General features: G+C 37.6%; 1 protein-coding gene across 9 annotated transcripts in view; it reads left to right on the forward strand.

Moving 5' to 3' along the window:
• RAPGEF2 (Rap guanine nucleotide exchange factor 2) overlaps positions 1-22,107 on the forward strand; it is a 189,447-nt gene that overhangs the window by 108,337 nt on the left and 59,003 nt on the right. For 3 of the 9 annotated variants that reach the window (XM_051617223.1, XM_051617222.1, XM_051617224.1), the window contains exon 1: positions 10,514-11,068. The exons of the other annotated variants lie outside the window; for them this stretch is intronic. In XM_051617223.1, coding sequence (XP_051473183.1) covers positions 11,009-11,068 — 60 coding nt within the window. In that variant the 5' untranslated portion in view covers positions 10,514-11,008. Of the gene's footprint in view, positions 1-10,513; positions 11,069-22,107 lie in introns of those variants that run through there. 9 annotated transcript variants of the gene reach the window in all.

Below are 22,107 nucleotides of genomic sequence, written 5' to 3' on the forward strand. Positions count from 1 at the left end.
ACAAAATTGTTAGTTCATCATCCTTTTAGTAATGTCTGCTGGCAAGCTAATGCAAAATTAATGACTAGTTATTTACTCAACTTGCAGCTTCTGTCAGAGGATCTCTATTTTTAAATATTACATCATGCCTGCTGCTGAACTCATGTCCATTGGGATTTACTTTTCTTCCATTCCCCTTAGAAGGGCTCACATTGATGTCATAACTGGATTTGTAATTGTGATTAGATTTGGAAATTCAAAGAGAAACATACTTCAAGCTCTGCATTATTTTCTGCAACTGAGGTGTCAGTACTGTTACTGATAATTTCTTTTTTTAGATATTTTAGTGATACTGGGTCCTGTTTGCATCTTGTAGAGTTGCCAGTACTTTATTACCTTACATACATATGTGAAACTTTGTTTAATAATAGCATAGATTCTTCAGAGTAGTGAGTTTTTTTGCTGTTACTCACTTTTGATGTATTCTTATGTTATATACAAAATTGCTTTTCTATGGTGTATAGAACTCAATATGAGGTTTGTCATCAAAGCAGGAAGTTGTTAGTGCGGAGGAGAAATTAATTTTTTTAACTCTTTTCTAAACTGATCTTTGCATAACGTAACTGAATACAAATATTGAGTTTTCACTACTTTAACTTGATTACCGATACAGATCCTTTCAACACTGGCATCTCTATACAGATCAGCGTCATTAGTAACAGTTCTAATGTGGACATTTGCCCACTAAAGCATGGAAAAAAGCTGTCAGTTCATGTTTTCCCAAATGGCTGAGCCCCACTTAAATGTACTGTGCTTGATGGTAGTAATTTAAAGATGAAATTATGAGTGTTTGGTGTTGATCTTTCCACAAAAGGTTTTGTTTCTGTGTACTTTTAATAGTAATTTTGTATTTGATTTGACTAATTTAAAATTATAATTTTGCTGAGTGAATTTCAAATCTCTAAAATATTAATAAAAATAGTAGTTTAAATATCCTGAGCGACTAAGGAAGTATGTATAGAATTGAAATATAGGAAAGGTGGAAGAGTCCAATAGACAGAAGGCCAACAGCATCCTGGCTTATATCAGAACTAGTGTGGCCAGCAGGACTAGGGAAGTGATTGTCCCCCTGTACTCAGCACTGGAGCAGCCCCAAATCAAGTACTGTGTTCAGTTCTGGGACCCTCACTACAAGAAGCACATTAAGATGCTGGAGCATGTCCAAAGAAGGACAACGAAGCTGGTGGAGGAGCACGAGTTGTATGAGGAATGGCTGAGGGAACTGGGGTTGTTTAGCTTGGAGAAAAGGCGGCTGAGGGGAGACCTTATTGCTCTCTACAACTGCCTGAAAGGGGGATGTAGCGAGGTGAGGGTTGGTATCTTCTCCCTAGTAACAAGCACCAGGACAAGAGGAAATGGCCTCAGGTTGCAACAGGGGAGATTTTGTTTGGATATTAGGAGACAAGTATTTTTCTAAGTAAAGAACAGGTTATCAGGCCCTGAAACGGGGCCTAGGGCAGTGGTTGAGTCACCATCCCTGGAGTTACTTAAAAGATGTGTAGATTGTGTGGTGCTTAGGGACATGGTTTAGTGGTGGACTTGGCAGTGATAGGTTAATAGTTGGACTTGATGATCTTAAAGGTCTTTTCCAACCAAAATTACTATATGATTCTAAGTCTACCAGTTGAGTTATGCTTTTGCTATCTATTTTGGATTGCTAATACTTCTTTTTAATTGGACTCACTGGTCTTGCAGTTAACAAATGGGAGGGGAAAGAGAGACTGCTTCTCCGTCTGTTGTAATATTTGTGATACAGTCATGCCTAAAAGCTCTACCAAAGACTGGAACCTATTCTAGCACATTTAGACATGACCCTTCCATTCTGAGTTTTGATACATAAGCATCAAACGAGTTTGAGATGAGGACGGAGGAAGTTAGAGGCAATGCAAGAGTTTATTACTAAAAGAAGGACTGTAATCTGTAACTTCTGTCTACTAGTCTGGTGTCATGATCTTAAACAGTAATTTGTGAAACTGTATTAGAATGGTGATAGTAAATTAGAAGTAAATTGTGTATATTTAGTTTAACATAGCTTGGGTTTTCATGTGTTTTAAACTTTGTGCTACTTGTAACTAGTGCTATGTGGAAATAATGCTATAATTCCTATTTATTAATTAATTTCAAGATATGTTTTTAAAAAGGTGCAAAAAAAATCCTAAAAAGTAAACATTTCAGAGTCAGAGATGGAAAAAATACCAAAGTATTAAGGGAGTTGACCAAGGTCTCAGGATGGTGTCTGTCACGGTAGTTAAATGGTGGTGGGTTTCTTGGGGTGAAAGAGAGGAAGATGATTTGGTTTCTTTAAAAGCTGTGTTTGTTTCAAGTGAAACAGTTGTTAGAATGTTAATTGCACATTTGACATAAATCTGTCTCTAAGCGTTTAATTGAGACTCAGTAGCCCAAGTTGCATATGCCAAGCTTCTCTCAAAGTGCTGTCACAGCTGCTAATGAAGATGCAGCAATGTCCATCACACTTTCCATGTAGTCTTAAAATATAAGCAAAGATTTGTCTTGGTCAAAGGTTCTGGTTAGGAAATAAAGTGGAATAATTTGCTTTATTGAAACACTTACAAATCTGAGAAAATCTTCTGATGTGTAAACCCTTTTTATTTTATTGGGTAGAAGTGTATATTACAGTGCCCTGGCTAGTTTTGCTAAGCGTAAATGCTGTTGTCCATGCTCTAGTCTTGCAGTAGGTGACAGTTCAGTTTAGGGGAGCTATTAATTCCTCAGTAAAGCAAGTTAGTTGTTCTTACATGTGAGATTAAACATCCTTGAGCACTTTTAAAATTCCTATTATTTACACCTCACTGACAGAAGGATATTTTTTATAATGAAAAAAACTGTTCTTTTTTGCAGGGTCTAGTCAGGGTGTTTGTATTCTGTTGTTTGAGTAATGTGTATGAGAAACTGGGCTTTAGTTTTGAGTGGGTAGTCTTAATTATCTTTGAATTTTTGGATAGTAAAGTTTTCACGTGCACCTGGAACAGCTGACAGGTGTTTTGTGTATTGTTGATGTAGCTGGCATAAAAACTACAGGTTGTGCTCTCAGTGTGTATTTGTGTGTATATGTATGCATGTGCTAAAACAGAAAATATTTTACCTTTTCTTCCATTCACTTGGCTAAATTATATTCTTTGTATGAGTTTTGAATGTTGTAATTTGGTGAGTAAAAAGGCCTGCAGCTAGCTTGTTTTAAAATCTGCAAAAGATCTGTGGTGCACAGAAGAGAATCTTAAAAGTAAACATGCTGACAAGTCTTCCAGTAGTAATCTTGGAATACAAAACAGTGTAGAATCAAATTATTAGAGATACTCATTCTTGTAGGTGCACTTCTACCTAGTTTTATGTAGCACTTCTATATCTAGGTAAATGATGTAATTGCGAGGGAACAATGTAGTGTTTAATTTGCAAAATGGGATTTGATAGGGAAAAAGTCGAGGGATAGGGCATTTCTTACAATTTTCTATTAAGGTCTCTTTGTTTGAAGGACATACTGTGTTTTGACTTTTTCCTATCTAAAACCAATTTGGCTTATTTTGGTTGATAATTATTTTTAAAAGCAAGGGACAACTGAAGTTGTACAGGGTTTGCTATTGACAAAAGTGAAGGATCTGGATAAATGGTTTCTGCACTGTTGATAGAGCCAGGGCACAAAACTCTCAAGATACCTTAATCCATGGTGCATTACACAAGGGAGGATATGTAGGGGCATGAGGAGATAGTTCTTCAAAAGGAAAATGATCTTATGTTGGTAAAACGTTTTTAATGGTGATTTTAATTGGGAATCCCTGTAGTAGGCTTTGTGGAGAGTCTCTCAGGATAAGACTCTCGTGGAAGACAGAAACAAAAGTTTTTTCCTTCCAACAGATGACTGAAAATCCTCTGTAACAGCAACTGGCCCTTTCAAAGTTAAGCTTCATAAAAATACCAGAGATAAGTAGTTACCCCAGGAGATGTCCAAATAAATATTGAAGAAGATGCACAGGAAGGACGCAACATCACATATGGTAGCAAAAATGACACACAATTTCCATCATTATTTGAAGAATCTGGAAACCTAACAGCAGGCTGGAGGTTTTCTGCTAATCCTGACTGTCTGCACATGGAACATAGTGATGAGAGTTTCAGATTTCTCCCTTAAAGTTTCTAAGTAAGTCCAAGAAAAACTGTTAGAAAGCATATTGTATCTGCTTAAAACAAAAATAGTCTCCCTCCACTACTGCCAGAATCTCCTAATGAATAAATAAACAACAGAAAACCAACTAGCATTTCAAGAAAATTGGAAAAATCTGGGTTTTTGTTTGGTTTTAGTCCATTCATATTTTATATTGAAACACTACAAGTTTTTTCTCCTGCCTTGGGTGGTTTCAGATGCGTTCAGTTTTGTGCCAGAATGATCATCCTTGTGATTCAAGCATTTCATCATATTTCAGGTAACAGGAGTCAATGAGGCTGGTAAAGAACATAGAGGTCTGAAATCTGGGCAGTTGAATGATCTGAGAAGAATCCCTGAGTTTTATTATTACCTTTTAACAGTGCAGCAGTCAGTACACATGAAAGAGGTACATGGTTATCAAGCTTCTGTGAAGTTTTCCTGTGTTTTTAGACAGTGAAGAACATTGATATTTTGGGGACATCTTGCATAAATGAAGCACCTGTGTCCCTGGATTCCTGCTATGAAATTGTTATCGACACAAAGATATGTGGGGTTTTTTTGTGGGTGTTTTGTTTTGTTTTTCCTCCAAGATAGTGAGGCAATTTGTATCTCAGTGGTGAACCTTGTTCCTGGCAGGTGTGGATGTCAGGGTATTGTTTAGGTCTGGTAAAGAGGCCATGCTAGTCCTATATGCCTGATGTCCTAATTCTTGACTTTAAAAGCACGTTTGTTTTTTTGCTTTCATGTTTTTTTCTCGACAGTTTAAAAGCAGAAAGCACATTCTCATGTTCTCTGATTTAATTACCACATTACCTCAAACTCTTGTCCTTATACCAAACTAAGAATATCTTATAAACATTGGGAAAATCTTCATTTATCCTGACAGACTGCATTTTTTTCACTCCTGTAGTACTGAAACAATAAAGGAAATTAAAATACTCTGTGACCATTCTGCCAGCTGAAGTCGTTAATATCTCAAATTTTAGTGTCTAATTTTAAAAATTTAATTCTAATATACACTTTTAAAGCTATGTTACATACATTAAAATTTAAGCTTGTGTAATAACCCTTTGCTCTATGTGAAAAACACAGGTAACTCAGTTAAAATTCACAAAGTGACTTTGCAAACATACATACCAGTTATGATTTTGATCTTGCAAGTAATATTTAATAAGAAAGACTACCCTAAGTGTTGCAGGAAAGCAAAATATATGTTCATCTTAATTTTTTCTGTTTTCTGTTGAATGAATTGTTATATTTGAAGCACAAATAAATATGGAGTCCAGAGAGAAGTTTGTGTGCTCTGTTACGTGAAGAGCCTTTGCTCAAGTTGGTTTTGTATACTAAGTTAGATACTCTGGAAATGAAACATCTTGTCACATTTGGGATGGATATCCATCAGTTACAGGTTTCTTCCTCTTTCTTCTAGCGTAATTGTTGTATGTAAGAGAAGTCAATGTCAAGTATTTTAAATGAAGACTCTAACTTGCTCCCATTTTTAAGATGGATTACATGCAAACAAAGTTTGCTGTACTGAAAACAGAGCTGTGCACAGAAGGTGACAAATGAGTTTGCCATCAGAGGGAAGATTGGCAGTCTATGGCACATTCACCCAGCTGAGGCACCAGCCTGACTGCTCAGGGCTTGTCATTATTTTAAAGATCCGGATTATAGGTTCATCTGCAGCTACAGCTCAACAGAAGGGCATTTGTTCAAATGGTCTGTAACATTAGTAAATGTGTTATCAAAACAGCACACATTGCTTCATTGTAACTGTTGGGTGTTGCTGATGGTGTGGTGAGCATATTATGATAATGTTAATGTCACAGCTTTACAAATAATTTAAAAAAATTGGCAAATGCTAGTACTTTAAGTGTTTTGGCTGAAGTGGTATTTTAGTCATAGAAACTCACCTTGGAGAACATACTTGGTAATTTTCCTTTATTTAACAGCATTTTATTTAAAGCTTTCAAAATTCTTGAGAAGATGCAAATAGAACAGGTGTGCCTGACCCATCCCATGTATGTGTTATGCTGATAAACAGGAATTTCCTTGCATGAAATTGGGTCATATGACCCAAGATTTAAATTACTGGCAGTAAATTTGCCTAAATACATTAGAATAAGAATTTTATGTTGTATGGGACATTGACATGTATCATAACATTTGGAGTGAATTATTGTTCTGGGGTTTTAGCAGTTTCGGCTGGTGTTTTAAAATCTGTTGGGAGCATCAGATTGTTATTTAGCAGTCTCTCTCATAAGGATGACGGGAGGGAGAGAGCATCAGCATTATAAAATTGAGAAGCATGGTCCTGGGAGCTCAACAGTTTTGTGTCCAGTAGCTCTGAGCTTAAAATTGAGTTTTAAGCTTCCATTTCTTACTAAGTGAGGGAGACAGAGGGAAGTGAAGATATCCTCTCTCTGCCTTATTTTCCTTAAAAATATGTACTCCATTTTGGACTATTCATTTTAACTGTCTGTATTCCTCCTACACAACTGTGTAATATCTGTGAAACAGTCCCTTCACTGTGGGTTTCTGGGGCACACACAGAGACTGTGGTTGTCCAATTCCTTGGTAATTTTTTCCTATTTCTTTGACTTCAGAACCCCCTCTAGCTACTGGAGTCATGGATTGGCAGTCAATTTTATGACCTTACAATGTTGTTTGGGTTTTTTTGCTGAACATTTTGAACATGAAGGAAATGATACTTTATGTTGTTTTAAAGGGAGGAGGAAAATGTGCTGATAATTCTTGAGGTACTTTGGGAAAACAATGCTTTCTGTGTGTGTAATCTGTATAAAATTTTAAGCACTCCTGTAAAATAGTTGTGAATTAAGGTGACTACTTGGAATTGAAGATTTGAGGTAATCTGTTGCTGCAGCATTTGTCATTAACCTAAAAAAGGTTTAATGTTTCAAGCATTTTTGACACTGCTTAGGAGAATAATATCCATCTGAGATTATATTATATAATATAAAATAGCTGAGAGGCATTACAGTCACAAACCACAGCAGCGTGTATCAATTTTTACCATAAATTCAAGACTTCCTGAATCCTGTGGGTAGTTCAAGGATGTCCTCACATTTGTAGTTACTTTTGAAAGGATTTTTAAACATTTTCTCTGAGTCATAAAGAGATGCCAGCTTTCTTACAAATACAGTACTTGAAGGCAGCTGGGGATAGCCTGTCATGTCCAATTACAGCACATCAGGTTTATTAACATCTCAGTTGCCTAAAAGCATTATAAAAAATGTTTTGCTCTTTTCAAACTTGAAGTCTAAGCAAGCAGTTCTTATCTCAGGTTTGAAATACACATGAACACAAAGTTGCAGTTAGGTTTTATATAAACTATTCATACTTGCTGGTGATAGAAACTTCCGAGGATATATTGTTCCAGTTTCTTAAACCAATTTAAATTCCACTCATTCTTCACTGAAACATCTAAGGATTCACTGAAGTTCTGCTTGATTAATTTTTAAATAAATATCATTTCTATGTAATTATTTTCTGAACGGAGAGTGGACAGTACATATGATTATAGTGCACCATTTTACCTGGGAAGTGGTGGGAGTGGTGGCAGTAAAGGGGGAAGGAATAGGGAAATGGAATCAACCATTTATTTATTTAAATTGTTTTGAGTCTCAATTTGCCTGTGAGTGGTATTTTCTTCACCTAATTACGTAAATATCACTTTTCATATTTTTAATATAATGAGGCTTATTTTTTCCCATTTGGAAACCACCAGTTTACCAACAGTCTGTCTGTGAACATCAGCTACACTTTATTAGGTTGCTTTAAATTTTGCATTCATGTGTGAAGTACCAACTAATTTTCTAGCAGATGAGTAGTAGTGACCAGCATAAGTAGCAAGTATTTAGTGTCATTGTCATCTGGAAGTTCCAACCATCACTATTTTTTTAATGGTTTTGATAATGTTTTATTCTTCAAGGTTTATACCACAGAAACTTAGGCTAGATTTTGGTTGGAAATACCAACTGATGCAGAACAAGATACATGTTGATAGTTACACATGTAATAGAGTTCAGAATGTGGTGTGTTCCCTTCCTACGCTGGGGAGATGTTTCTGTCTTGGCAGAACTTTTGTTTTTCCTGACATGAGCGTGTAACACCATGCTCCAGTTCTGCTCATGGTGTTAACCGCAAGGCCACCGAATCAGACTTGAGGTTTTTAATTGCTGTGTCAACAAGTAATATATTTTTATATCAGAGAGGGTTTGTCTAAGCTTCCTAGAATTAATAACTTTGGTTCTTTCTGGTCAGCCCTCTATCAGAAGATAAATTGATTGTGCTCAGCATTAGACTGTTTTACAAGGCTTAAGAATAACATTTTAAAATAATCTGTAAGTTTCACTGATGTATTACAAAGACTTTTAAAAATTCTAAACTAATTTTTGTGGTTCAGTAGCTTAAACAATAACTTACCATTTAGCGTATACTAGAAGACCAAGGGCACAAGTGTAATTTAACTCTCATAAATGTAAATATATTTAGTTTAAAAATGTGCTGTGTATGAAACGGTGTTCTTTGAATATCTTTGCAAAAAATAGACCAGATATTTCGGAATCTTTCCATACTCTACTAGAATTGATTTCCACTAATTTTTATAGCCTAATTTACTTGTAATCATTACTGAAAGAAATCACAAATATAACAATGTAACTCATTGTCAGTGCACATATTTTGGTGGAATGTAGCTGCCTATTGTATGACATAGTATTCTGTAGTATTCATTTTTTTCCTGTGTAGCAATTTTTAAGTCTTTTTTTCTATTGTTAAAAAAAAAAAGGACATTGAAATGACTTTTAAGTACAGATGGTCTCTGATGTTAAAGAACGTGCTGTGAATATATTATAGAGAACAGTACTAAAGTTGAAGCCTAATGGAAGAGTGGAATGTTCCTGTTTGTCCTGGCTTGGTCTCCGTGTCAAGTGGAGTGAATTTGTGACACTTAACATGGACATCGTATAGGGCTGACAATTAGCTTATTGCTTGAGTGTGTTCCCTGTTGTGTTTTGGCTCCTCTGCAGTATGATGTTTCTAGTATAACACAAGGAGTGGTATAGTGTAAATGGGAGGGCCTGAGGAAATTTCTGAGCTTGAGATATCATTATAGTCAGAAAGGAGAGTTATAAAAGCCATGTGTATGTCAATCTTTTCCAGATCTTGCATCCCCTTTTGTATTTAGTGGAATTTGTGTATTTGGTGTGCCAGAAGCAGGAACTATATTCAGAAAGACTTTGAATGATGTATGAAAGGGTTCTGGACATTTACCTGCCACAGCCCCTGGGTATCTATGGCCTGCATAGGAGTGAAGCTGCTGAAAATCTGATAGAGCTCATCAAGTGCTGTGTATAAATACTTGATAACAGTGTTTACAGCTCTTCAGCAGCACTCATTTGCATGAGGGGCAAAGGGAGGTCATGTCAAATAGTCTGTTTTATCCTTGTCTTCATGAAAAGTCGTGTTCAGTTCAGGATTTGGTGAGGTAAATGTGGGTCCTTATTCCCACCCTGACTTCAGTGAAATTCTTAGGAGCCAGCAGCAAACGGATCCCTCCCCTCTGGGGCTGCCTTGATCTTCAGAGGCTGATACCAGATACAGGCAAGAGCTTGCTGTTTTATCTGCATTGTCCATCTCTACCTTAATGAGTGAAATAGTTAAGTATCCGAGGGGTCGAGCCTCAAGGAATGTGTCTTCCATTTGACTTGAATATTTCAGTGGATAAAGGGAGAGGGAGGGAGAGGAGAGAGAGGAAGAAATCCACTTACATCACTCGAACTGCATTGAGTGTGTGCCTGTGTGCAGGTTAAGAGACAGACTACAGTGTCTTTGCTTTCTGCAGGAAGCAGCAATGCCGTTTGTATCCTAAGAGGAATTTTTTATTTAGAAAAGGAAGCATTCTTTCTACCCAGGAAATGGCTTTCCTTGTGCGTTGCTATGCCAACTGCCTGCAGCCATGGTCTTCCAAAGTAAGCACAATAACGTAATTATATTGGCGTATTGCATTCAGACTCATGATTCTCTGGGCTTTTGTGTGTGTAACTGTGTTGTATTTTTGCTGCTGACTCTTCGGGCGGTAGATGTGCTTGTCTTGATTGCGAGGAACAGGCATCATAAAATTAAATGTCCATCAGGGTCACGCTGCTAAGATTAATTGTGCAAACTTGGTTAGCTGAGTGGAACAGAGATCACTGGTCACTACTCTGTCAGCATCATTAGCAGCCAGGGGAGGAGGTCCTTATGCGTGTGCTCTGCCCTGATTTTGGGGGAGTGGAGGGTAGTGGTGGAGCGGGGGAAGAGGCTGCGTGTGTGTGTGTGATTGCAAAGGAAACAGGAGTATTAACAATGCTTGGCTGAATGCTGGGGGCTGGTTCCTGCACCCTGACTAATATAATACTGTATTAAGCCTTTTTCAGGGAGTCTCTGTGCAGTCAGCCATTTTAGCTTTTTTCCTCCTTTTTCTTTTCTTCCCATTCCTCAGGCTCAGGGGATGGTTTTGTTCCCTTGGATGAATGCTGGATATGTAGGGTTTCATCAGGCTCTGTACATCCTGACATGCTTAGACTCTCAGTGTTACAAAAATGGAGACTAACGCTGTCGTTTGGGTTGCTGCTCTGCACTACAAGTGTGAGGGGGGTTTTGAGCTTACCAGTATTGACACTTTTAGCTCCAGCTTGGTTTCCCCCCCTCCTCCTCTTTTTAATTTAATGCTGTAGAGGGTGACTTGCCATCCATAAGAAATTGGTACATGATGTGTAAATTCAGTTCAGCTTATGTCTCTTCATTATGAAACCACTTGCAATCCCAGCTAACCATGGAGTTATGGGCCAGCAGGAGAAACACTCAGTAAGTATTGCAAATTCTGTTTGTTCTATCACTAACCTGTCATGGGCAAACTGCATGGAGATGGAAGCTGCTTGTCATCCTGCTTGCGGGCTTTCCTGCTTGTGGATTTAATAGTTGGTTTTGCGGGAAAGCTGTGCCTGAGGTGGTAATAGAGTCGGTGGCTGTATTTAAGATTTTTTTTAGCTTGGAAAAGGCAACTCTGGGTTCTTTTTGAATGTTAACAATTTGCTGAAAAAATACTGATGTGCTTTCACTGGGCAAGAAGCTAGGACTATTCAGTTAAAATCTTTATGCATTTGTTAAAACTTTAAAGAAATATGCAAGCTGTATAACAAGTGATATAATTGCAGGTGGTGATAAGAATAGATTTATTTTGTCTAGTGTATGGTACTAGTGTGCTGTTGCTTTGTAGCATGGTATTTAACATCTGTGATACACTTATGCTGAAAATGCAGAAACTCTTAGTAAAACACGGAATGAACAAAAGGCACAAGTGCAGATGCTTTCTAATTGATCCCATGAGTCAGCTACACCTTTGTCATGCTTTAATCCCATAGGCTGCCTGTGTTTATTGTTTGGGAAAAATGCATTCATAAGCAGAAGAGCAAACATTATTTAACAAGGCGTCAGGTGTCAGGAATTAGAAATCTAGGTTTTACATTATAAAAAGATTCTAGAAGTATAGATTCTTACTGGTCAGGTAACATGTTTAAATCTTGATGCTAGACTATGTGGTTCAACGTACTTTTCAATCTTGCTGCTTCTTTCTTGAAAAGATAATTTTATATGTGTGCATCTGTGCATACTGTGTATTCTAGAACGGGCATGGGAACGTGTGCAGTATGTTTAGCATATGCAATTAAGAATTGTAAATATTGGGAAGATGTGATAGCAAGAACTTTTTAAAGGAGGAACATTTTCTTCAATAATTCAGTTTTGTGTAGAAATATGGAAACTAGTCTACAGTGTTTCAGAATGTGTCTACTGGGTTCTTCTTATACATGTGGCAAACATAAGTTTCTGGTTGTAGAGTGTTTTATTCCTTTCCTTTCCTAATTGCATTCTAATTATAAAGAAGTTCATGTTACCAAATCATTTGGTATTCATGAAATATTTATAACTTTAACTAACTAACTAACTAACTAAATAAAATCTTTCTACCTGAAACTCAAGTTCTGAAGAAGCTGAAGTAGAATAGAATACCTTGAATTTGCAAACAGGAATAAGATGAGAAGGCTGTGTTTATATGTATTTTTTCCTGCTTTTTCTACTCTCCAGAGAGCGTTGATGAAAAGTTCTACGTTGATTCTGATAATACAGCAAGTTTAATTGATAGGAAAATGACTGCTTATAGATAAAGAAAAAAAATAAAAACTGTTACAAGCTTAAATCTACTGTTCTGTGAAAATGGTGTGTAGACTGACCACTGTGTTCATAATGATGAAAATGGAGGGAGGAAAAGTGAAAAATGTGTTGCCTTTCCTAGATTACTTAATCTAAGAAATAAAATCGACAGCATCAATCAAGTGTACTAGTCCTACATAGCTTGTACTTCATAAATTGAAAGTCTTGAGCAGGCAGTGCTACAGGCACCTGTCTGAAGGTGTTGATTCTTGATACACAACTGAAGGTGATGTTCTTTGATACTCAACTGTTGTCATCTGCTGAACATGAAGTAAAACTATGTCTGAATGAAAGATGATAGAGAAATGAAAATTGGATGGTTGAAAAAGTAGTTCTGTTTATCTGTTGTATGAATACATGGAGTTCAGTATGTTTGTTCCATTTGGCTGAATCCTTGCTGGTTTTAAGAATCATACAATGTTTTGTTTGGAGGAGACCTTTAAGATCACCAAGTCCAATCATTAACCTATCACTGCCATGTCCACCACTAAACCATGTCCCTAGGCACCACCACTACACATCTTTTAAATACCTCCAGCAACCACTTCCCTCGGCAGCCTGTCCCAGTGCTTCAACTAGCTTTGTAGTGTTTTCGTTATTTTTTTATAGCCTTGAATATTAGGATGTTGCAGGATGTTTCCAAAACCAGTCATTTTGTGGATGTTGAAACAACTATCTCTTGAAAAGTTTCACAAATTGCATCATATACCTGCTTTATTATGAGGAAAAATCACATTCAGGTTCCCACGGTAGACTTGGGCCTTATAAATGCTATCTTTTGATCTCGTTTCTCCTTTTCCCTTCTATGTGGTGTTTTTAGGAACATTATTCAAGGTTATTTTTAAAAAAAGAAAAAAATTGATAGGTGTAATGGCTTTTTAAAATGTGACTTGAGAGGCATGGTTCTTCCATGACTGTGCAATAATTAACAACTCAAATTGCAGGGTACATTGGAGTGACTTATGCACAACCTGTAAGAACGAGTGTTTCATTTTTACTTTGGGTATTTCTAAAGTGAAGTCTGCTGATAAAGGATATGTTTCACTGCTTGCTCAGTGACTCTCCTCTAGTGGTCATGTAGCTGCTTCAGTCTTTTGATGTGCTTGACCTGTATGGAATTACTGAAAATTATTATTGAAAGCAGAAAGTAAGATCTTTAGCTTTTTTTTTACCATGTTTTAGTTAAAAACTATTGTGGCCCTGTGTGAGCTCCCCATGCCTTTCCCCCCCTGTTTTTTTTTTCTGAAGCAAATCTTTGGCAAAAAGTAAGGATAATTTTGCAATTTTGAGAACTCAAGTTGCTTATTTCTCAACATAGCTAGGCCTAACTTAGTGTTCAAAGTAAGGATTTTGTTATTTGAATTTTCTGTGTATTGGCCCAGTTCACACATCCATGGCCTAATGATTGCCTGAAAGGTTGATTTCAAGTTGTTTTCCTGGCACCGTACCAGAGATCTGTGGTGAAGTCTGGCTAAACTCCTGTTCTCCAGGACAACATTTACCTGCAGATTTTCTCAAAAGCTTATTAATAGCAAAATTTGGGTCATTTCATAGGAATGACAGTAAATCCATTAGTAAATCCATTAGTGACCTGCAGAAATGGCATTGAAAAAATCTTTGATGCTTAGGAGATGTCCTGCCATATTTCTGTTAGTCTTTCAAGGCCTGGGGATTGCACAACATATTTGACAGCATCCTTGTAGATAAGTTGATCAAGTATGGGTTTGATGATCAGGCAGTGAGGTGGATCAAGCACTGGTTGAAAGGAAGAAGTCAGAGAGTTGTAGTCAATGGGGCAGAATCTAGTTGGAGGCCTGTGACTAGTGGAGTCCCTCAGGGGTCGGTACTGGGACCGGTGTTGTTCAACATCTTCATCAACAACCTGGATGAGGGTACAGAATGTACCCTCAGCAAGTTTGCTGATGACACCAAGCTGGGAGGAGTGGCTGACACACCAGAAGGCTGTGCTGCCATTCAGAGAGACCTAGACAGGCTGGAGACTTGGGCAGGGAAAAACCTGACGAAGTTCAACAAGGGCAAGTGTAGAGTTTTGCATTTGGGGAAGAAAAACGCCAGGTACCAGTACAGGTTGGGGGCTGACCTGCTGGAGAGCAGTGTAGGTGAAAGGGACCTGGGGGTTCTAGTAGACAGGAGGATGACCATGAGCCAGCAATGTGCCCTTGTGGCTAAGAAGGCCAATGGCATCCTGGGGTGCATTAGAAAGGGTGTGGTTAGTAGGTCAAGAGAGGTTCTCCTCCCCCTCTATTCTGCATTGGTGAGGCTGCATCTGGAGTATTGTGTCCAGTTCTGGGCCCCTCAGTTCAAGAAGGACGGGGAACTGCTGGAAAGAGTCCAGCGCAGAGCCACAAAGATGATTAAGGGAGTGGAACATCTCCCTTATGAGGAAAGGCTGAGGGAGCTGGGTCTCTTTAGTTTGGAGAAAAGGAGACTGAGGGGTGACCTCATCAATGTTTACAAATACGTAAAGGGTGAGTGTCAAGAAGATGGAGTTAAGCTTTTTTCAGTGATGACCAGTGATAGGAAAAGGAGTAATGGATACAAATTGGAGCATAGGAGGTTTAAGGTGAATATCAGAAAAAATTTTTTTACTGTGAGAGTGACAGAGCACTGGAACAGGCTGCCCAGAGAGGTTGTGGAGTCTCCTTCACTGGAGACATTGAAAACCCGCCTGGACACCTTCCTGTGTGATGTACTCTAGGTGACCGTGCTCTGGCAGGGGGGTTGGACTAGATGATCTTTCGAGGTCCCTTCCAACCCCTATGATTCTATAATTCTATGAAAATAAAAAAAAAGGAAAACCACACCAAAAAAGTCACAGTCTATATGTATATTGAATGTGTGCACAAAGCTTTCTTTACCTTCTTAAGCAGTAACTGAATTTTTTTCTGAGGTCAGCATGGATAGCTTGCATAGAAGACCTCACAATAGGGAATTTGTTTATCATAGAATCATAGAGCTATTCAGGTTGGAAAAGACCCTTGGGATCACCGAGTACAACCATCATCCCTACTCTACAAAGTTCTACCCTAAACCATATCCACCAACACCATATCCAAATGACCCTTAAACGAGTTTATGCAAGTTTATGAAGTAGGAACAATTCAGGCCTCATGATGAGAATTAAGAAACGAACATAATCAATGTTACTTATTCTGGTTTATGTTCCCAAGTGGCCAAATCTAGTGGTGGTGTGAGAATGCTTGCAAAGTGATATTTTTGATGGTGCACACTAAAATGTGTCATTATGATAGAGATGTGAACCTGAAAAGGAAAGTTGGCTTCTTCCAAAATGCTGAGACCAACAGACTAATAGGATTTATCATCACTGAGTTTTAGACACTCCTGCCTGATCTTCAGGCATGCTGAAAATCCAGCTAAAATTGAGAGCTGCTGATACCCAACAGTTAAAAACAAATCAAATTCTACCAACCAGAAAAAAACCACAAACAAAACACCAAACAAAAGGCTGAATCTTTAAAGAGTCAAGAAATCCTAAAGCCCTTAAGGTGCTGTAGGTTTGTTCCTGATTCTTTAAGTTAATAAATGCAGAGGAGTAACAGGATCTCTATAAAGCAGAACATAATGGAATATGTTGTGCTAAGTAGTGTAGGTTAAAAATATCAGGGAATTAAAACATGCCCAGGGAATAGCATGAAGTCTGTTGTAACTAGAAGCAAGAATAGTCAGCTAAGGAAGTCCTGTTACTCCATACCTCAAATCAGTTCTTCCATCTGCGAAATATTTGCATTCCATTGCAGGATACTGGCTGGAGAGTTTTTAATGGTGGTACTTAATGCTTGTACCTAAACAATTTCCAAGTTTCCAGATGGACCTGTAAAAATGTTCCAGCAAGATGAAGTAAATCAGATTTTCTGAAATTTCAATATCTGAAATTATCTGAGGCAGGGAATCTCAGACAGTGAGTGATATGCAAAGAAATACATAACTTACAAGAGGACTAGAAGCTGCTGCCAGTTGTGTTGCTTGGTTTTGCAGTTGCTGCTTCTGGTACTGCTCCAGCATGCAAAAGCAAGGGGACATGTCTCCTGTTCTGTATCTGCTGCTGAGGTGACCTGAATCTCATCTGCAAAATACTTAGGTAGTTGATAGCTTTGCACATTGTCTGCCAAAACCATGAAATAACAAAAGTTAACTGCACATAGTTTAACAATATGAACATTAGGAACTATATTTTCTAATTCTCTAATAACTAGAATTGGATAAACATTTAAACTGTGTTCAGACCATCAGCTCTCTGAGATAATGAATGATGTTTATGCTGTAAACTCTTAAGAATATTTTTTTTAAAGCTCAATTGAAGTGTTTTTCTTCAACTGTTTTAGATGGTTTTTATTCCTTGGTGTATTCTAGGCTTTACATTGCTACAAATTAGTCCTTAACAGCATCCCTGATGTTTGAAAAGCTGAACTGATTTTACTAATGCTTTCATAAATACACAGTGGTATGATTTTTTTCTGACTGAAATAAATTTTAAAAATTCAGGATCTCAAGGTTATTTTATTAAAATCTGATTTTAATTATTATATCTTAGTTGCAACAGCAAACATGTAACTAGACTAATTATTTTCATTTACTATTATTGATGCATTCTGGTTAGCATTCTCTGAATTTAAAAATTAATAGAAATACCAGAAAATCTCAATAAAGTATTTCAATTCGTGCAGGTAAGTGTAGTAGTGAAGCAGTGTTTCCAGTGTCCTTTATTGTCAGTAGATAACAAGTCCTACTTTCTGTGAAGACCCTATATGATAAGTGTAGGTAATGTTAGGGATTTGAGAAAAATAGAGATTAATGTCTAAAGATTTACCCTTGACCAAAGAACCTTGTACATGCTACACTTCTTTTTCAAGATTGCATTTAAAAGTCTGGTAGCTGTAGTGCAAGAGAAGCATGGGATGACCCTACAGGGCTGCAAGCTTTCATAGGATTCTCACCTCTGTGTACTTAACCCATCAATCTGTTACTGAAATGTAACTGGCACTCATATGATATCCCAGTACTGGATTGTTGGTTATTCTTCCAGTTTTGTCAACTTGCCAGTAGTCTTCTTTCTGCTGCTCATTTTGAGATGGTGTGATGATTCAGCTGAGAACCCCAGGAAGAATAAACTGTACTGAAGGAGTCTTCTCAGGGGGTTGCTTGCAAAAGCTGATCCGATGCCCAGGAGCTGGAATTTATAGGAGCATTGTCATTCCTTCCTAAACTTTGTGTTTGTATGAGGATACTAGAAGGGCAGATGAAGGATAACAGGTTGCAGTTCTTTTATATGGGTAATATTGAAGGTAGATAGCCTTATGTCAACATAGCACAATGACCTAAATAGTGCTGCTACTTAATCCCTAATATATCTGAGAGATAGGGATAGAAATAAGTTAGTGCCTAATTTTTATTTTTTTAATCTCTCAGAAAAGATGAAGGATCACAATCAATTGCATTTGGTGAAGTGACTGAAAGATAGGATGAAATTTTATGTGTTTGTAATTTGCACTTGTGATGCTGGACTTCGTTATGTGACTAGTGCAGTATAGTAGGATGCAAGAATGGGTCCAGCCTTCGGCCAAAAAGCTTCATCTATCTTTTTGGGTTGCTCTTACTGCAAATCTGAATCTTGCTGCTGTGAACCCAACTACACAGTATTTAGCTAACCTGGCATTCTCTAGTTGGCTTAAACTTTATTCTGGTCAAAAAGATAAAAATAAGGGCATCATTCTTTTGTGATCCATGTGTCTCTATTGCAAATGTTGGAGCAAGAAGTTCCAGCATGTTTAGTTTCCTTTTCATGAAATGTGAAATTTTCCTAAATGGGGAGTAGCCTGCTAAATCTCAGCTTGGACTGCCTAGTTTTCTAGTCTTCCCAGAGTCCTGTGTACAGGCAGTCAAATTGATGTCTGCTGTGTAATATGCCATTCATACCAAAGCCTATCTGGTGTGCCTTAAAAGGATATAAAATAATTTGGCCTGTTACAAATTCCTGAAGTACCTGTTCTGCATGGTCCCTGTGCTGGGTAGTGGAGGGGAGAGTGGGTATCCCTCCTTCAGTTACAAGGGGCTCTCTGATTTTTTACGTCTTCTGACTTCCAGTTTAGTGACTACTGTAAATGACAACAGAAAGCTCTCAACTATTTGACAAAATGTGAAGATTTTTGCCTTGAGTGTAAAGGTGGTTTTGACTTGATGCTCAAATACATGCAAACCTCTGTGGCATTTGCAGCTTGTAAAGAAGATGATGATTCTTTGGACTGAAAATTGTTTTAACACGAGCCGGCAGTCTTTTTCAGCCCCGGCTTCCTGACTTGAATCAAGAGCCAATTACTTTTCTAAATAAAGAAAAAACAAACTCATGAGTTAGGATGCAAAGAAGTGCCAAATATTACATTATAGCTGCAATTAGTGTCTGTTAATAAGCTTTCAGATGCTGTGGCAGTGGTAAAATATAGCTCCATGTATCACTTGTAGCTTTCTACCTGTAGATAAATTATTTCAGCTATCCCAGGGTTGGTTGGTGACCAAGTGAAAACATTTCTGGTATTTGGTAGTGGTATTGCATCATCACAGTATCTGCAGTTACCTGATCTTCAGAGGTATGTGGACAGCCAGGGAGGAACCACACTGTAAACCCAGATGATGACCCAGTGGTCAGATTCCTCAACCTGTGATTTCTTTCACTCAGTCTATAAATACTGCCTCGTTTTATCTGACTGCAGCCTGTCAGCTTTCTTGCTTACAAGCACTGCGTGCTGGGTCACTTGGACACACTGACTGGGTAGGATTTATTGGTTTATAGCTTGACTCCAAACTGTGACTTTGCAAGTAAGAAAAAATGGATTAAAGCTTTTTTTTCCTCCTCTGAAGAATGAAGATGATGTGCTATATTGTAGGTCTGCTCCCTTTGTGTATTTAGTCATGTTGGCTTGCTTTATAGTTAAAAATAGTCTTTTACTGTTCAGTGCTGCTGTTATTCCTGCAGAGCCAGGAGAATGGGAGCTCATTTGTGCAGTTAGGACTCCATCCATAGCATTGTTTCCTGAATGCCTATCTGCTGCTGCTTGTCTGCTAACCTACTGAATGCTGTGGGAGTTGTGTTAGGGTCAGGAATGTCTAATGTGGGATTATTTGAAAGAGCATGGTAAAAAAAAAAAAAAAAAAAAGAATATAGCTGTAGAACTGGACCATAACTTTGTAGTGGGACTGATAGCTTGAAAACAGGGTGATGAAGGACACTGTACCTGAAAACTGGATGTCTTTGGTTGTGGTTAAAAAAAAAATAAGCATTCTAGATTTTGGGAAATCTAAAGGCAATTGTTGGAATTACCTCTTAGCTAGCTATGTTCTAGGTTTGGTGAACTGTCAGCCCTGTTTTCCTATTTAACTTCATTTTTTGTGCACTTGATTTGTTTGTTTCTTATATGTAAGCAGCTAAAGATACTTCAAAGTGTACTTCTATTGTACACTTTCTGCCTCTGCTGCTTCACTGATCAGTGTACAGTTTGACCTCCAAATCTTAACGTATTCCTGATAATGAGCTAGGGGAAAAAAAAAATAAAAAAAATCTTGCAAATACTTGGCAGGCAGTAGCTCTTTTTCTAGATTGCTCAGAAGAGAGCCAGATGTCAGATTTGGATATGTCTCCCTGGCATACTTGCCTTTTCTGTTTTGACCCACACCACCAGTGGATTTTTAGCTAGGTTTTTTGGCCTTTGAATAAAAAGCTGACTATAGGGGGTTTTTGTTTGAAATATCCATAAATAATGTAGAAGAATCTTTTTTTCTGTTGTCCTCACCTTTAAGGAACTACCAAGAAAAGGGAAATGCATGAATTTATGAATTTCAGAGCCTTTGTAAAGTGTCCTACTTTAAAAATAGAAATGGTGGTCTGCTGAATTTTCTAAGGCAGCAGAGAAGACTCATACTAATTCTTTTAAAAGTGAAGCTGTTTGCAGCTGTAGGAGCAGAATAAAAAGCAAACTAAAATGAAAACATTGGTAGTTTCTGTTAAAAGCTGTAGAAGGTGTACCTCTCCTTGCCTGTTGGTTTATGGCTTCTGCAAGCATTTTCTGTTGTCAGATTTCATGACTTTCTGTTCTGTTCAGTCTTTCTTGTTTCCGAAGCAGGAGGTTCTTTTACTTGCTAATTTTAAAATTTTTTTTATTCATTTTTGTGTGTGTGTGAGAAAAGAGATTTCTTAGAACTCACAGCAAATGATTTCAGATGTCTGTTTAGTAGAGAGTTTCCAAAGTCTTCAGATACAGCTGCTATTCTTAAATAAATGGATACTAAAGCACAGTTTCACAAACAGTGGCGTGCATGTCAGCAGTAGTGTACAGAAAATCTAGTTATCTACCTCTTTCCTGTTGAAGGAAGAGGTTGTTTAGACAGCTAAATGTCACTCCAACACCTGCCACTTCTATTAGTATTGTACATTACTATTCCTTCTGTGCCAATGGTACCCAGGGAAAACTAAATTTAGGAATTCCTGAGTTAGAGTAATATGATTTTTTTTTTTTTAAAGTGGAGGTTTAGTGTTCCAGCTGGATTTTATTCAGTTAAGCATGCAGAGATAATGTTTAATGTAGTAAATAACTAAAATTTCTACCACTTTCGTAAAAGAAAGTAACCTTCCGAATCTCTTGCACCATGGGGTGTTATAGCAAAGACCGTTCTAGCCCTGTCATAAATCAGTGCCTAAAATTTGACTCTCAAATTTTTTGGTTATTGCAAGGTGACCTAATGCAGTAGTTGATGTACATACATCCTAGGTCTCTATACTTAATCTTCTGGTAGGTGGCAGGAAAAAAAGATTAACTTCACTCATTGTATTTGTAGAAAAGTCTACAGTTATTTATCCTGGTATTTCCAGCTGATTTCTGTGCGACTTATTTTTAATGCAGATTGGCAATGTCTGATTTAAAATATCTTTTTAAATAGGCACCATTGAAATATTTCATGGTGTCAGTGGAAGGTATAAGTTGCTACATGAAATGTGGTTTTTAGTATGCTGTTGACCTAAGGCAGGAATATAAGGAGTGATTTAAACTGTATGCACACCTGCACAGACACAACTAGATAAATTTCTGGAAGTCACAGCTGAATGTCGGCTTTTTAAGCGTAACAACATGGTGCTTCAATTAAATTGATGATATCTACTTGCTCTAAAGCACCCTTGGTTTTAGCAGGCACCACATGGGGCCTTCTTGTTTGGCTTTGTCGTTGAAGGAAGTTGGGAAACCGATACCTTGTGAATAAGTTGTTGAGGATATTTGGAAAAGTTAGGTGGTACTAAACAAAAAAATAGGGCTAATTGAACTTAGCATTTGATATTACGGTTTTGAATAACTGACCTCAAGAACAGCTCTGCAGGTTGTTTCAAAAATTCAGTGGAAATACTGTTAATGTAAAAGATGGTTCTGTGTTGAGTTTTGTAAATTTTTAATTGCTTTGGACAGTTGTTGCTGCTCCATGCTTCAGAATTTAGGGAACATCTTTGTACTTCCTAAAGGCTCTTTGTTGAAAAGAAGATAAACAGTCCTTTTTCTTTTCCTATGATCACAGGGAGCACACACAAGTATGTCTATTGTCCAAGCTAGTAAATATAT

Source organism: Apus apus, chromosome 4 (genome assembly GCF_020740795.1).
Source record: "Apus apus isolate bApuApu2 chromosome 4, bApuApu2.pri.cur, whole genome shotgun sequence".
NCBI lineage: Eukaryota > Metazoa > Chordata > Aves > Apodiformes > Apodidae > Apus > Apus apus.